The sequence below is a fragment of the Pan troglodytes genome, chromosome 16 (assembly GCF_028858775.2).
Source record: "Pan troglodytes isolate AG18354 chromosome 16, NHGRI_mPanTro3-v2.0_pri, whole genome shotgun sequence".
In the NCBI taxonomy this organism is placed as follows: Eukaryota; Metazoa; Chordata; class Mammalia; order Primates; family Hominidae; genus Pan; species Pan troglodytes.
This window is the reverse complement of record NC_072414.2, coordinates 6,051,622-6,067,275: the sequence shown is the minus strand read 5'-3', so window position 1 is coordinate 6,067,275 and position 15,654 is coordinate 6,051,622. Positions and strand designations below refer to the sequence as shown.

Sequence of the window (15,654 nt, the reverse complement as noted above, 5' to 3'; positions counted from 1 at the left end):
AACGGTTAAGAAAATGAGGAAAGATGAAAACAAACCCACCCACCCCCAAATTAGATACTATTATATTAGTTACTGCATGGACAAAAATGTCTAAGTCCAACATTAGCAAGCATTGGTGAGGATGTGGATTAGCCTGAATTCACACCCTATTGGTGGGAGTATAATTTGTTTGAATTATTTGAAAAATGGTTTGATCTTACCTAGTAATGTTGTGTGTGCATGTACCATAGGGCAGAACAGTTCTGCAGGGGTGCTCCACGGGTCTCCTGCTGGGACTGGAGAGCTGGCAGCTCCCTGGAATCTGTTCTTTTCCTGCTGTATATTGGAAGTTCCAGGGAGAGGGTGCAGAAACATGAAGCCTGTGGAGGTCTTAAGTTCAGAAGCTGCAAGCTGTCACCTCTACCCATATTCTCCTGCTGAAAGCCACTCGCAAAGCCCACCTGACATGGAGCAGGGGGTGGCAGGGGCTAAGTCTTAGGCTAAGTCTTAAGCTAAGCTGAGTTCCTCTGGTGAATATCAGCACATTTCTTGGCTCTGAGGATGCTGCATTACCCCTCCCCCAGTATTTAAGAGAGGCGGACACGTTGATACCTGGAGGTTTTATAAGTATGGCCTCAGTCTCAGCAATATTCATGCAATGAAAAATTATTTGTTATGGTTATAAATGGCCAATATTTGTCTGAAAAGTATTTGTACTTCGAGTTGGCTGCTGTAAACATATTATCTATTGGAAAGCAGGGCACTTCTTAGTCTAAGGAAAATAACTTGTTTCATGTTCAGTGTTATTTTGAATAAAATTGCATAGATTTTATTGATTTTTTTTTTTTTTTTGAGATGGAGTCTTGCTCTGTCATCCAGGCTGGAGTGCAATGGCATGATCTCAGCTCACTGCAACCTCCGCATCCTGGGTTCAAGCGATTCTCCTGCCTCAGCCTCTTGAGTAGCTGGGATTACAGGTGCATAGCACCACGCCGAGCTAATTTTTGTATTTTTAGTAGAGACGGGGTTTCACTGTGTTGGTCAGACTGGTCTTGAACTCCTAACCTCGTGATCTGCCCGCCTCAGCCTCCCAAAGTGCTGGGATTACAGGCGTGAGCCACCGCGCCTGGCCTGATTTTCTTTTTTAGTAGTTTTACATCTAGGACTTTATTATTTTTTATTTACGTATTTTTGAGACAGAGTCTCAGTATGTTACCCAGCCAGGCTGGTCTCAAACTCCTAGGCTCAAGCAATCCTCCTGCCCTGGCCTGCCGAGTAGCTGCAAATGCAGGTGGTGTACCACCACACCTGGCTAGGACTTTACTTTTTTAAAGCTGCTTTTCTCCTAGGCACTGGTAACTCTGTTCTCTTCCCTCTCACTGAGACTCTCATACTCTCTCTTCGTCTAACACTGCTTTTTAAAATACTTGAAATGCATTTTTTTCTTCCATGGTTTTCCATTTTCCAAGCCGTTTTTATTCATTCAGCATTTATTGAACACCTACAACTTATTGCCATTGTCAATACTGTGGTGATAAGATGCACCTGTAGCTGGATAAAGTCAGTCTTCAGTAGCAGTGAGGCAGGAAAACCAGACAAGGCCTTGAGGGTGGCGCTGGAGTTGGGTCTTGATGGATGAGCAGGAGTTTGATAGGCCATGAAGTGAGGCAGGAAATTTCTGACTGTGGAAGGAGAATGAGCCAAGGCACAGAGCTATGATAGCACATCTCCGTGCATACATCAGCATGAGTGATTTTCAGTTTATTTACCTTTATCTCATTTTGCAATCCACCTGCCATTTTCTCTAATGTATAGCTTAAGTTTCTTCAAATGTACTTTTGCTTTTTTTATACATTGCTGTTAAGTTAGGAATTTGAAGTCCTCCTGATGGCCTCGGTCAATAGAAATTGTTTTTGATTTACTACTTAAACACACCGAAACAGGCTCCTTTGAACTGAGCCATTTTCCTGTGTTCTGAACTGTGTCACTCACGCGTACCCTCGGGGGCCGAATGCCTGTTAACGGTGAGGTCTGTCTGTGTTCCTCTGTCTAGATTAAGTTTGACAGTGTGGAGGTGTGTGTCTGCTGTGAGCTGCAGCACCAGTCGTCCGGCTGCAGCAACCTCGGGGAGACGCTGAAGCTGAACCCGCTGCAGGAGAACTGCAACGCTGTGAGGCTGACCTTGAAGGTGACCCCGCTGGGCGCTGCTTGTGCATGCATTTCATTCCATGCCTTACAGACAGTTTTAGGAAGCCTTATTAACATATAGATTCCTTTCAGCTCTTAACTTCCCGGGGTAGGTTCAGTGCAAGAGGGAGTATCTTTCCAGAGAACATTTGAAAGGATTATATATTTTGATTTTGAAGGTGTTGCTTTCTGGATCTCACTTTGCATTTTTGCCATTTCATTGTCCTGCCTCTGACATCTGCAAATTCGGATGCAAATGGTTGAAAGAGGTCTTTACAAATGATGGTGGGATCATTCTATGGCTTTTCTGACATTTTTGGCTGTTACACCATCAGGGAACAAATGGGGATTTATTTTGCTTTTTAAAAGATATTTGGAGGAAAAAAAATCAGACAATCTCCCCTGGGAGTCTATTCTTATGTGTAGCATCTGATGTTTAAAAAAAAGTGATTTGGAAAAATTGTTTATATTATTTTATTTTTTCTTCCAAGTGTTTTATTCTGAAAAGCAAAATTGGCTACTTAAAAATACATAAGAAGAGTGAACCCAATTCTTTTGTTTCCCCTGAATAAAACTGTGCCAAAACTTTTTAAAAAGATGTGGCACAAGCCGGGCGCAGTGGCTCACGCCTGTAATCCCAGCACTTTAGGAGGCTGAGGCAGGCAGACCACTTGAGGTCAGGAGTTCGAGACCAGTCTGGCCAACATGGTGAAACCCCCTCTCTACTAAAAATACAAAAATTAGCCAGGTGTGGTGGTGGGCGCCTGTAGTCCCAGCTACTTGGGAGGCTGAGGCAGGAGAATCATTTGAACCTGGGAGACAGAGGTTGCAGTGAGCCGAGATTGTGCCACTGCACTCCAGCCTGGTGACAGAGCAAGGCTTCATCTCAAAAGAAAAAAATGGATAAATAAATATAAAAAGATGTGGCACAGTCCAAGGAACTCTTAGTTGGTGGTAAAATTGTGTTTGCAGTATGGAGGGGGTTCTAGCATGTGTGTAGGGAATGCAGTATGCAGGGCATGGGAAACTGCAGAGAGCCACCTCAGATCTGGGGAGAGGAGGAAAGTGTTGACCTTGAGTGCCTGTGATTAGTCCTCCATGGGTGGTCTCCGGCTGGTAGACAAGCAAAGATGTACAGAGAGAGAGGATGCGGCTCATCTCCGTGGTAGGACTACGCCTGGCTCACAGCACCTGTCATGTTTTGCACGGAGGAATGGTCCAAGTTGAATGGTCCCAGCAGCTCACCAGAGTGACAGATGCAGCGGGGTTGGAGGAATCAAGAACTGCAGCACTCCAGGGCCCATCCCATCATGGGACCAGGTATTTCATGCTGCCTACATTACCTACGTCCACATTCTACCTCACTACATCCTGGAGCCTGCCTGGGTCAGTGCCTGAGGTCTGCCGTGGCCTTTCACAGTCCTCCTGGGAGGGGACACGGGCAGCTGTTGCTCACTCTGCGATCTCATTCTGACAACTGCTAAGTCACTTCTTCAACCTGGGAATGTTTTCTTGAGTATGGGGATGCATTTGGGCCTCACGTTACCTCCCGTTCCTCAGTTGGCTGGTTGGGGTGTTCAACCGGCTCCTCTAAGGTCCTGGCGTCCCCCTTGAAAGCCTTCACTCACGGGATGCAGGACCCGGTTTTCATGACTCTCCAGCCCCTGCAGCAGTGACTATGGCTTGAAAGGTAATGCTGGTGAAAAAACAACACTGTCTCTAAGAATGCAGTCTCAGGTCTAGGGGTAGCTGGTGACCTTGCAGTCTCACTCTTATTCACTGTTCTGGTACATTGGTGAGAAAAGCCCTTGGTATGAGGTGGCAAAAATGGCATAGAGTAAAGGCCACTGAAGTCAAGAAGTTCCAGGGAAGGCTGGGAGCCTAGCTGAATGCATGGCACATCCCCATGGGTATTCAGATTGCCCAGGACACTGGTAAGAGTTGAAAGCAAAGGAAAGACTACACAATTTTAAACTCCTTCATGAATTTGTGTACAAAGCCTACTTAGAGATAGGAACTATCAAAACTGGTGGCAGGAGGCTCAAAGGAGGCAGGAGTTGTGATTAAGGTGTGAGGCCAATGGTCTGGAAGTGGCAGCAGTGGCTTAGGTGCTAGGAGAAGAGGCAGCCTGCCCCTGTCACCCACCTGAGGGCCTGTGCAAGGAGCAACAGCCTTGGCAGGGACTGACTTTCATCTGAGATCAAGAGGACCAGGAACTATTGGAAGTGAGTATCTGTTTATTGCTGTCGTCCAACTTTGTTGCTTTTCAGAATTGTCTTAGCTATCATTTCCTTTGTAATTCCATATAAATTTTAGAATCTGCTTATGCATTTTCTACTAGAATCCTGCTGGGATTTTAATTGAGATTGCATGGAGTCCACATGTCACTTTGAAGAGACTTGACATATTCATGATATAGTTCTTCATTTATTTAAGTCATACTTCATTTCTTCAGTGTTTCTTTTTTTCATCAGTCTTGTGTAAATTTCAGTATATAGATCTTAACATATTTTGTAATAGTTATGCTTAAAGTATTCCACATTTATTGGTGCTATCCTAATGGTATTTTTTAATGGTCTCTTATTCACTGCTAGCACATAGAAATTTGATTTTTCTTACCAATCTTGTATCCTGTGGTCTTGACTAAACTCAGTTCTGGTAGCTCTTTTGCAGATTCTTTGGATTTTCTTATGTAGACAGTCATGTGCTATGCAAAGAGAGGCAATTTTACGTCTTCCATTCTCCAGACAGAGCCAATAGGACAGATACAGATAGGTGAGAGGGAGTTTATTGAAAGAATTGCTCACATGACCATGGATACTAAGAAGTCCTATGACAGTCCCATCTGCAAGCTGGAGACCCTGGAAAGCTGGGAGTTTGGCTCAGTCCAAGTCAAAAGGCCTCAGAACCAGGGAAACCAATGGTGGAACTCTCAGTCCAAGGCCAAGAACCTGCGGGGAGTGGTTGCACCAGTGTGAGTCCCAGGGTCCAAAGGCCAGAGAGCCTGAAGTTCTGATGTCCAAGGGCAGGAAAGGGTGTCTCAGCTCCAGAAGAGCAAAAGAAAATAATTCACTTTTCCTCTGCCTTTTTGTTCTATCCAGGTCCCCAGCCGATCAGATGGTGCCCCCCAACATTGAGGGTGGATCTTCCCCACTCAGTCCACAGACTCACACACCAATCTCCTCCGGAAACACCCTCACAGACACACCCAGAAATAATGCTTTGCCAGTTCTCGAGTATCCTTCATCCAGTCAAGTTGACACCTAAAATAAATCAGCACACATTGCAATCTGGATGCCTCTTACTTCCTTTCCCTGTTTTATTGCACTGACTAGACTGCCCCGTACAGTGTTGAATAGATGTGGTGAGAACAGATGTCCTTCTCTTGTTCCTGCTTTTAGGGATTAAGTATAATGTTAGCGCTAAGTTTTTCGTAGATGTTTATTATCAGGTTGTAGAAGTACCCTCCTATTCCTAGTTTGCTGAGAGTGGTTTTTGTTTTGTTTTGTTTTGTTTTGTTTTTAATACCACGAATGGCTGCTGAATTTTATCAGTCTTTTACTACATCTGCTTAGATGTTCCTATACATTATCTTCTTCAGTCCACTCAAATGGTGAATAACACTGACTTTTGAGTGATAAGCCAGCCTTGCATTCCCAAGATAAACCCCACTTGGTCATTTTTTCCTCAACTGTGTCCAGTCCACTGCCGACCCTGTCGGCATTCTTCATCTCTGTGCCTGTTTTTAATTCCTAGTATTTGCATTTGACTCTTCCTCATTGCTTCCATCTCTCTGCTACCTTACCTCAGTGATCTTCCATCTTGTCCACCTTTTCCACTAGAGCTGGTATCTGACTGCATACGCCCCAGGTAAGTGCTCATGTCTCTCCTTGGAGACTCTGTCTTTTCCTTAGAATTTGGTGCCCTGTGACCTCAGCTGTCTGATGGGTTCAGCTAAAGTTGGGAATTTGCAGAACCCAATGTCTTCTTGTTGTTGTTGTAATGGTGGGGCAATGTTCTTTCCAGCTTTCTCCATCCTCAGCAGAATCTGGAATAATGTTCTACATCATTTTTCCCCCTGGGTGCAGAATTCTTGAGGAAGCTTTCTCTTAGGGGTTTATAGATGATATGTTATTCTCTTTTGCATTGAATATCTGTATAGGGAAAAATCTGAAAGTCAGCCAAATGCTTTCTCCCCTTTAGGTATGTGATGGTCATTAATGCTGTTTTAAAACATGTCTAGCTCTCCAACTTCCTTTTACATGGTAAGATTGTACTTCCCTGTCCCCTCATGATTGCTGGGGGCCATGTAAGCAAAATTTATATGTACCACTTTCAAGTCAGAATGTTTAAATGTGGTTTGAGGTCTTTCAGAGCTCTCTTTCCCACTGGCACAGTAATTGGCAGAGTAGAGGTAGTGGCAGTGCCATCAGCCTGGGTCACTACAATGAACAGAGCCCCGTGCACTCTACCCACATTGGAAATGTAGCATGAATGACTTAACAAACTCTTTTGAGACAGGGTCTCACTCTGTTGCCCAGGTTGAGTGCAGTGGCGTGATCACGGCTCACTGCAGCCTAAAACTCCTGGGCTCAAGAGATCCTCTCACCTTAGCCTCCCAAGTAGCTGGGACTGTAGGCATATGCCACCATGCCCAGCTAATTTTTTATTGTTTGTAGAGATAGGATCTCACTGGCCCAGGCTGGTCTCGAACTCCTGGGCTCAAGTGATCCTGCTGCCTTGACCTCCCAAAGTGCTGGGATTATGGGCATGAGCCACTGCCCCTATCCCTGTTCGGTTTTTGTAAAGCTTCTCTTCCTAGCTGTTTTCTGCAGCAGGCATTACCTTTTTCCTCTGCTTGCGATGTGATCTTGAGTCTTGGCAACTCCCTCCTCAGCTCCTTCTGTCTTTGTCTTTTTTTTCCATGAGCCCTTGTGTCTTCGTTTTTATCCCTGAGATTGCAGCAGCCTTCTTCTCTTCTTGGTTACAGTTTGCACCCATGGATGTCTCTAGCTAGTTAATTACAGTGGAGTTTTCAGTGTATTTTATATCTTTTTCAGATCCCTTTTCTGAAGTATATGGATACTTCAAAGCACTAAGGCAGATTCCTAACCCTTAAATTCTATCTCAAGCATTATGCTCTATTTAAATAGTTAGCATAATTAAGATTTTGTACTTCCTTCCCATAATTATAGATACTTCTTCCTCTGAGAGTCATGTGCCACATTATCTAGTTTTCTCATAATTAGTGGTGCAGTCATTTTTAATATAATCCTTACTCTCGAAAAGTCATCCAAGCCAAGCTGTGCCTGATGACTTTGACTGCAGTGAAAGGATCTTCTGCAGGGATCCGGTGTTGCTTTATTAAAACTCTTGGGCAGCAGAACAAATATGGGCCATTGGAAATGGAGCCACTCTGGGAAGAGGCTGCTCTACTCTTTTGCACGGATATCCATGCCAGTCCCTTCCTATCACCTGCAAAATGTTCTTGACGCTTAGCTAAAGAAGGAGCAAAGGAGAATGTTCCTTTGATTAGTTTCCCTTTTGCTTGCTTCTTTTTGGTTGGCAATTAGAGCAGGTCCATTGATCTTTTCCATAGTCTAATTTGAGGCTCTGTTTATCTGATTAGTAACACTCCATGTCTGAATTTTCCATATTAAATTATGGATTATCTAAACTTACTATGTAATGAACTCAATTTATGTGGGGGAAATCCTATATAATTGGCTTGGGAATCAAAGCACTTTGATTTTAGTTGTGTTTGAATTAACTGATACTGACTTAATGAGATTTGTCCAACTACTTGCTTGCTGTCAGGCACCCTCCCTCCTTCCTCCCCTCCCATACCTGGAAGGCTGTACAGGCACAGCCCATCCTCAGGGAAAAAAGCAGAAACCAACTTTCTTCATGGCCGAGGAGGAATAAATTTGGAATCCAGAAGAGCATGCAGATGTTGCTTCACTCATCCCTCGGATGGTCTTTTGTTGGTTTGGAGGCCCCGAAACCCCTGGATCTCTGTTCTGCCCTTCCTGACTGGCCCTGCTCCTAGATTCTCTGTTTTTTTTTTTTTTTTTTTTTTTTAGCAGAGAACCCCTGGGGGCCAACAAGCCTCTCTCTTGAGGATATTGATGGTTTCTTACCTCCTTATGGGGCTGAGCGAGGAGCAGGGCAGAGGGCACAGAGGAGACCTGGAACTCCACTGCACCACACAGGGATTCACAGAATTGTAGAGCCAGAGGGAGGGTGCATCCTGGGGTCCATTGACCGATGGTGCGTGTGTGAAGGCTGCAGCCCAGAGAGAGGGCAGGTGGCTCCTCCTGGGTTCCTGAGCAGGTCCTGGTGGAGGGCAGGGACCATCTGAGTGTCTCAGCCCTCTAGGACCCATGTCCCTGCTTCCCGATGACAGGGCCTGCCTCTGGGCATCTCATTATGAATAGTCAGGAAATAGGGTCTAAAAATTAGGATTTCAGTATCTGCCTTCTCAAAGCCTTTGACAGTGATGGACAAGTGCTACTGAAAAAGCAAGGCTACAGACCCCCGTTCCTGATGAAACAGTGTCTCGGCTTTTGTAACAAAAAATGACATAATAAATGCTTAAACAATAAAAAGATGTTTAGGTAGATTGACGGCCATTTTTGCCAAGTCAAACCCAGCACGAGACTGTGACATATTTTTGGACCAGTATTCACAGTATTTTTTTTTTAAGTTAGAAAAATCAGAACTGTTAACTGCTGAAATATGCTTCGTAACATGCTGACACTGCATCTAGCCACCTTTAGTGCTTTGCTGTATTCAACAATGTCCTTATGCTTTTATTATAGTGACCTAATTCAAATCAGAGTTAAAGATCTTATTCTTCTTTCATGTACCTGGTTTAATTTACTGAGCCACAATAAACCAAATTACCCAGAGAAACCTTATCAATGGACAAGGAGATAAAAGTTTCCCAAGAAATCAATCAGTTATTGAGTTTATGTGCTTTCTTATCTTTGTCTCTAAGAAAGTTAAAAAAAAAACAAAACAAGACAATTTCCAGCCTCCAGTGCTCTACTCTCACACACCACTCAGCACGAGACTTCTGACACCAGATGTATTCATTTCCCCCATACACCAAACCATTCTCCAGCAGACACCAGCTGGGTGTTCTCAGTTCAACTCAATTCTGACACTCTTTACCTGGAGACAGCGTTGGATCCCACATGTTAAGGGCTCAGCCCCACAAGACCACACTCACTTCTCATGCCAGTCACAAGCCCCAGGTTGTGACCTGTACTTCTGGCCAATGGGGTATAAACTGGGGCTTCCACAACCCCCTACTTGGGTTTGATTGAATTGCTAGAGTGGCTCACAGAACCCACGGAAAGGCTTTACTTCCATGCCCTTGTTGATTGTAAAGGATATGAGGCAGGATGCAGGTGCACAGCCAGGTGGAGAGATGCATGTGGCGAGGTTGGGGGGGTCCCGAGCACAAGAGCCCCTGTCCCCGAGGAGCGAGGGTACGCCACCCTCCTGGCATGGGGATGTGTTTGCTGACGCAGAAGCTCTCTGAACCCCTTCGTTCAGGGACTTTTATTTAAGCTGCATCATGTAGGCAGGATCGATTTTTAACTCCATTTCCAGCCTCTGTCCCTTCTCTGGAGAATGGGGAGTGGGGCTGAAAGCCCCAAGCTCGTCATCATGGCTTGGTCATTCTGGTGACCCAGCACCCATCTAGAATTCCATCAAGAGTCGCTTCATTAGAACAAAAGACACTCCTATCACCCAGGAAATTCCAAGGGATTTAGGAGCTGGGGTCAAAGACCAAATACTAAAACAGAAGATTCTGTACTATGCAGCCATAAAAAAAGAATGAGTTCATGTCCTTTGCAGGGACATGGATGAAGCTGGAAACCATCATTCTCAGAAAACTAACACAGGAACAGAAAACCCGACACCATATGTTCTCACTCATAAGTGGGAGTTGAGCAGTGAGAACACATGGACACAGAGGGGAACATCACACACCAGGACCTGTCAGGGGGTGGGGGCAAGGGGAGGGAGAGCATTAGGACAAATACCTAATGCATGCAGGGCTTAAAACCTAGATGATGTGTTGATGGGTGCAGCAAACCACCATGGCACATGTATACACATGTAACAAACCTGCATGTTCTGCACATGTATCCCAGAACTTAAAGTATAATTAAAAAAAGAAAGCAAAACTAACTATAAACAACAACAAAAAGAAGATTATCTAGTGCCCCTGTCACTCAGGAAGTGACAAGGATTTTAGCAGCTCTTTAGCAGGGACTGAGGAGCAGAGACCAAAGATACAAAATATATATCTTATTATTAATATTTCACACAGCCCCATGGTGAGTGCTCTCCAGCTTCAGCCAGACTCCACTGTGCGATACCGCCCCTCTCTCTATGCATGAGCCATGTCCACCTGTTCAGCCATCCCTGGGCCAGTATGTGAGAGCTCCTTCTCATACTGCTTTTCTGTGGTGCCTTCCTGGCTAGCAGGCATCCCTGGATGAGCCCAAATATCTGCTATCTCCTTGTTTGCATCCTGAGCAACAAGACCAGTGGAGCATACTGCACAGCCTGTGGGTGAGCAGCTTATATGTCTGTGGTCACCAGCCTGACCTGGCCTCCTCACTGCCCGGCATTTCTCCTGTCTTTTTCTGGCTTACAGCGAGGGGCGTGGCACAAATTATACCCAGTAACTGTTTTTGAAATCAATAAGAGTTTTTAATTTATTCATTCAGAGAAAATTTTTGAGCACCTCTTCTGTGTCTGGGTTGGGCACTGGATGTACAGAGATAAGAGACACTGACTCTGCCCTCCAAGTCTACTGGGGGAAACAGACAAGAAAAACAGACAGTTGGCCAGGAGCAGTGGTTTCCATCTGTAATCCCAGCACCTTGGGATGCTGAAGCGGGTGGATCACCTGAGGTCAAGAGTTCGAGACCAGCCTGGCCAAAATGATGAAACTTCATCTCTACTAAAAATACAAAAATTAGCCTGGCGTGGTGGCACGCGCTTGTAATCCCAGCTACTCGGGAGGCTGAGGCAGGAGAATTGCTTGAACTCTGGAGGAGGAGGCTGAAGTGAGCAGAGATCGCACCATTGCACTCCAGCCTGGATGACAGAGTGAGACTCTGTCCCAAAAAGAAAAAAAAAGAAGAAAAGAAAGAAAAACAGACAGTGACAGTGTAATACGTTGTGTTTTCACTATGACAGGAAACTAAAATATTAACTTAGAAATTTTTTCAATCCTTCCCTCTGTCCTGAAGGAGAGCCATTATTTTGTTGAGTAGGATGACGGATGCAGTTTTCAGTGTGTATGGGTGATATACGGGTAGGTTAGCTATAGGAAAAGAACAGTAGCATCTAAGAAGCTGAGGAAGTGGGAATATATGAAAAAAATCTGGGATTCTATTGCTGAATGATACCAAACGGCTCTAGGTATGTGGTAATGGGAACACAGATGGTTGGCCATGTATACACATACCTCACCTCTAATCCTAGCTGAAATGACAGAAAACCTACGCAAAAATGGCTGAAGACCTGTACCCTTCCTTAATGGCCAATGCATCACTTGCATTTTTCTAGAATGTTCTAGAATTTTCTGCCAGACATATTGCATATAAGACCAGAACAAAGAAAGAGAAAGAACAACTTTCAACTCAGCTTTATGAGGCCTTCTGGGAGGTTACTGGAAGCCATACTAGGTCTCAAATGTGCCCTCATTTTGAAGAACAAGGACTGATAGGTGTTTGGTGAATCAGATGTGGAATCACCTATGGTGCCGGTGGTAATTTATGGGGAGGGTGGGTTCTAAAGGCCTTTATAATTTTTATAAGTAGTGCTCCCACTGTTTGAAATGGATGGTGGACATTTTTAAGGTCTAATGCAATGTGCTGTGCAAACACAGCTTTAAGATACCCCTCCTTCCCCTGCACACACAGCCTCCTTCCAGACTGCAGTCCCAGAGTTGAAATTCTGGAGCCACCACTAAGGGAGGTGCTGCCTTTGGAGTTTTTTGGCAGCTGTGATGTGGCAGGATTTAGGGCAGCTTCTTGGGAGATTCTGGGACCCAGATGGCTATGCCATACAGACTCCCTCCTTCCCCCAATGCAGGGACCCACAGTTCGGAGCGCATTCAGATAAAAGGAACTACAGAGAGACAGTCCCTCCTTCCTTCCAGCTGTGTGGTCTCTGCCATGCCAGCACAGGCTGGGTTTCAGGATCTCAGGAGAGGGTTCTGTTTAGGGTTAGCACACACCAGATGGTCCAAGATGGTCCAGCATAGATATTAGTAGACCCATTTTCACACTCTAAAGTACCCCAGTCACTCTAGTGTCCAAACAGAAAATACGGGAGGAGCTCCACCGCCCCATTCGGGGGCCAAACACCAGACTGGAGAAAGTGCTGCAGATGGATGAGTAAACAAACGGGAGAGGACAGCATGGAGCCTACCTGGAGATCAGAGGTTATTTTTAAAGCATTTGGTAACTTCAGGGCTCTAAATGAGTATCAGAATGAGAGAGAGGAGAAGGCAATATTGAACCATATGAGATGTTCTAGAATAAAGAGACCGTGGTGGCTCACACCTGTAATCCCAGCATTTTGGGAGGCCGAGGTGGGCAGATCACCTGAGGTCAGGAGTTCGAGACCAGCCTGGCCAACACGGCAAAACCCTGTCTCTACTAAAAATACAAAAATTAGCCAGGTGTGGTGGCGGGCGCCTGTAATCCCAGCTACTCGGGAGGCTGAGGCAGGAGAATCGCTTGAACCTGGGAGGCAGAGGTTGCAGTGAGCCGAGATCACGCCACTGCACTCCAGCCTGGGGGACAGAGCGAAACTCTGTCTCTAAATAAATAAAAAGGGACCATGGGATGAAGGGACCGTGGAAAAGAATACCTAAAAATGGCGGCAAATGAAAGCACAGAATGTGTACTGTGGGAAAACTCATCAGACTCATGCTTCAAATGGGTGCCCTTCGTTGTGTGCCAGTTTTACCTCAGTGAAGCTGTTGGAAGTTTTCATGACAGGTAAGTGAGCAGGGGAAGAACAAAGGACAAAAGCAAAGGCAGGAAAGATAGGACTGGAATAATGCATGAATTCAGAGATGCATGGAGGGCATTGGGTGTGATTCTGAAACCGATAGGCACTGGTTCCAGGAACCTGAGCAGGGAATCCTATAATCACAGGGGAGTGGAGCACAATTGTTCTGAGCAATTTGATATTCTGAGGTCGGGAGTTCAAGACCAGCCTGGCCAACATGCTGGGACAATATCTGGAAGATATTATATTATTCTCATATTTTCTGTATGTTGAACTAGCTAATAACTTTTTTTTTTTTTTTTTGAGACAGAGTCTTGTTCTGTTGCCCAGGCTGGAGTGCAGTGGCATCATCTTGGCTTACTGCATGCAGCCTCGACCTCTCAGGCTCAAGTGATTCTCCTGCCTCAGCCTCCTGAGTAGCTGGAACTACGGCCACACACCACCACACCCATGGTCTCATACCGTTCAATACTGCCTTCTCCTCTCTCTCATTCTGATACTCATTTAGAGCCCTGAAATAACCAAATGCTTTAAAAATAACCTCAGATCTCCAGGTAGGCTCCATGTCCCATGGTCCCCAAAGTGAGAGGGGCCACAGGACAGGGCACTGGACAAAGGAGCAGAGCATCCATGGGAGACATAAAACCTACTAGTATTATTTTGCGCTGGTCCCGGGCTGGTTTCGCTGCATAGGCATCCTTTGGGAACTGGTTTATGCAGCCTTTTTAAATCCCATGAGCTGTTTTCTCCACCACCACCCCAACCGCAGTGAAGTCCATGAGGCGGACTTCATGATTTCCATGAGGAGATGGGAAAATGGAGGCCCCAGGATGTGCAGGGGCTGAGCTGCAGACTCATAACTGGTGGTAGATCCAGATTTCCATCTTTAATACCAGATCCATTGCTTCCTCCACTTCCAACCTGATCCGCTTAGTAGGAGACGGAGACTAGGTGGTGCCTGAAGAATCGCAGCAGAGCAGGGGACAGCCAATGGGTCATTTCCGTGCAAATGACCAGCGGTGCCCTCAGCAGGTCCTTGTTCTGTGCATCTCCTGGCACATCTGAAAGTTAAGCACTGCACCCTTAAAAAAGTTGTCAGTGGCTGGGTGCAGTGGCCCACACCTGTAATCCCAGCACTTTGGGAGGCCGAGGCCGGCAGATCGCTTGAGCTCAGGAGTTTCAGACGAGCCTGGCCAATATGGCAAAACCCCGTGTCTACTAAAAATACAAAAATTAGCTGGATGTGGTGGTGCATGGCTGTAGTTCCAGCTACTCAGAAGGCTGAGGCAGGAGGATCACTTGAGCCTGAGAGGTCGAGGCTGCAGTAAGCCAAGATGATGCCACTGCACTCCAGCCTAGGCAACAGAACAAGACTCTGTCTCAAAAAAAAAAGTTACTGGCTAGTTCAACATGCAGAAAAGTATGAGAATAATATAATACCTTCCAGATTTATTCAATCTTACTATGTTTACAATATTTGCTTCTACTCTTTTTCTTTAAATAAGAAATATATTATCATACATTGTTGCAGACCCATCTGAGTCCCCTCCACTGCCACGGCTCTCTCTCCCTCCCTCTCTCTGAAATTAGAGATTGTCCAGAAGCAGCCACTATCCTGAGGCATCAGGGAGCTTTTCATTCCCCTGCAGAGTTGTCCGCTTCACTGAAACTTTACATCAAAGTTGACGCATTTGGTACCGTAAGCCAGTTTCTATTCTCACCCCCATCAGGTTTGTGATACTGATCCATGTAGATAAGGGTTGCCTTAGTCATCTTCGTGTGGCTTCTGCGTGGTCTTGCATTGAGCGAGCATTCCACAGGTTGCTTCTCCGTCTCCTGTTCGTGGACACTGGGTTGTTCCCAGTTTCTCATTATTCTAACAGTGCTAGAATGCGGAGTGATGTGCACTCGGCAGCATGTGTGCACCTGCTGCATTTTCTCCAGCCTGCAGACTTGCTGGCTCACAGGGGAAGTGCATCTGCAGGACTTTAGTCACCGCACTCCACAGTGATGGCAGGGATCCCCGCTCTCCTGGCCAGTGGAAAAGGCAGCCTTGCTTCTCGATGTCCTCAGGCTTTCTGTGTGACGGATGGCTATTTGTTTTGATCTGCTAACTCCCTGGTTTTTTCTCTTTTCCTGCTGAGTTATTTGCTCTTTACTCTAAACGATTTCCCTTTGTCATAAAAGTCTTCTCACGATCAGTGACTCATCACTCAAAGTTGTTTTGGGCATCATTTGTGATAGAGAAGTTTTCAGTTTTAATGCAGGCAAATTCATTTCCTGGGTGATATGTCCTTTTAGTGTTGCATTTTAAGAACTATTTTTCCATCCCCAAGTGATAAAAATTTTCTGTATTTACATGGAAGTTTTAAAACTTTGCCTCTCACACTGAGCTCAGTAATCCCCCTGGGGTTTAATTTTGTGTGTTGTGAGATA

At 45.4% G+C, this 15,654-nt stretch overlaps 1 protein-coding gene across 6 annotated transcripts in view; it reads left to right on the top strand.

Annotated features, from left to right (window-relative positions):
* ENTREP2 (endosomal transmembrane epsin interactor 2) overlaps positions 1–15,654 on the top strand; it is a 567,326-nt gene that overhangs the window by 485,175 nt on the left and 66,497 nt on the right. For 4 of the 6 annotated variants that reach the window (XM_054666821.1, NM_001302420.1, XM_063794031.1 and 1 more), the window contains 1 exon segment: positions 2,033–2,167. The exons of the other annotated variants lie outside the window; for them this stretch is intronic. In XM_054666821.1, coding sequence (XP_054522796.1) covers positions 2,033–2,167 — 135 coding nt within the window. 6 annotated transcript variants of the gene reach the window in all.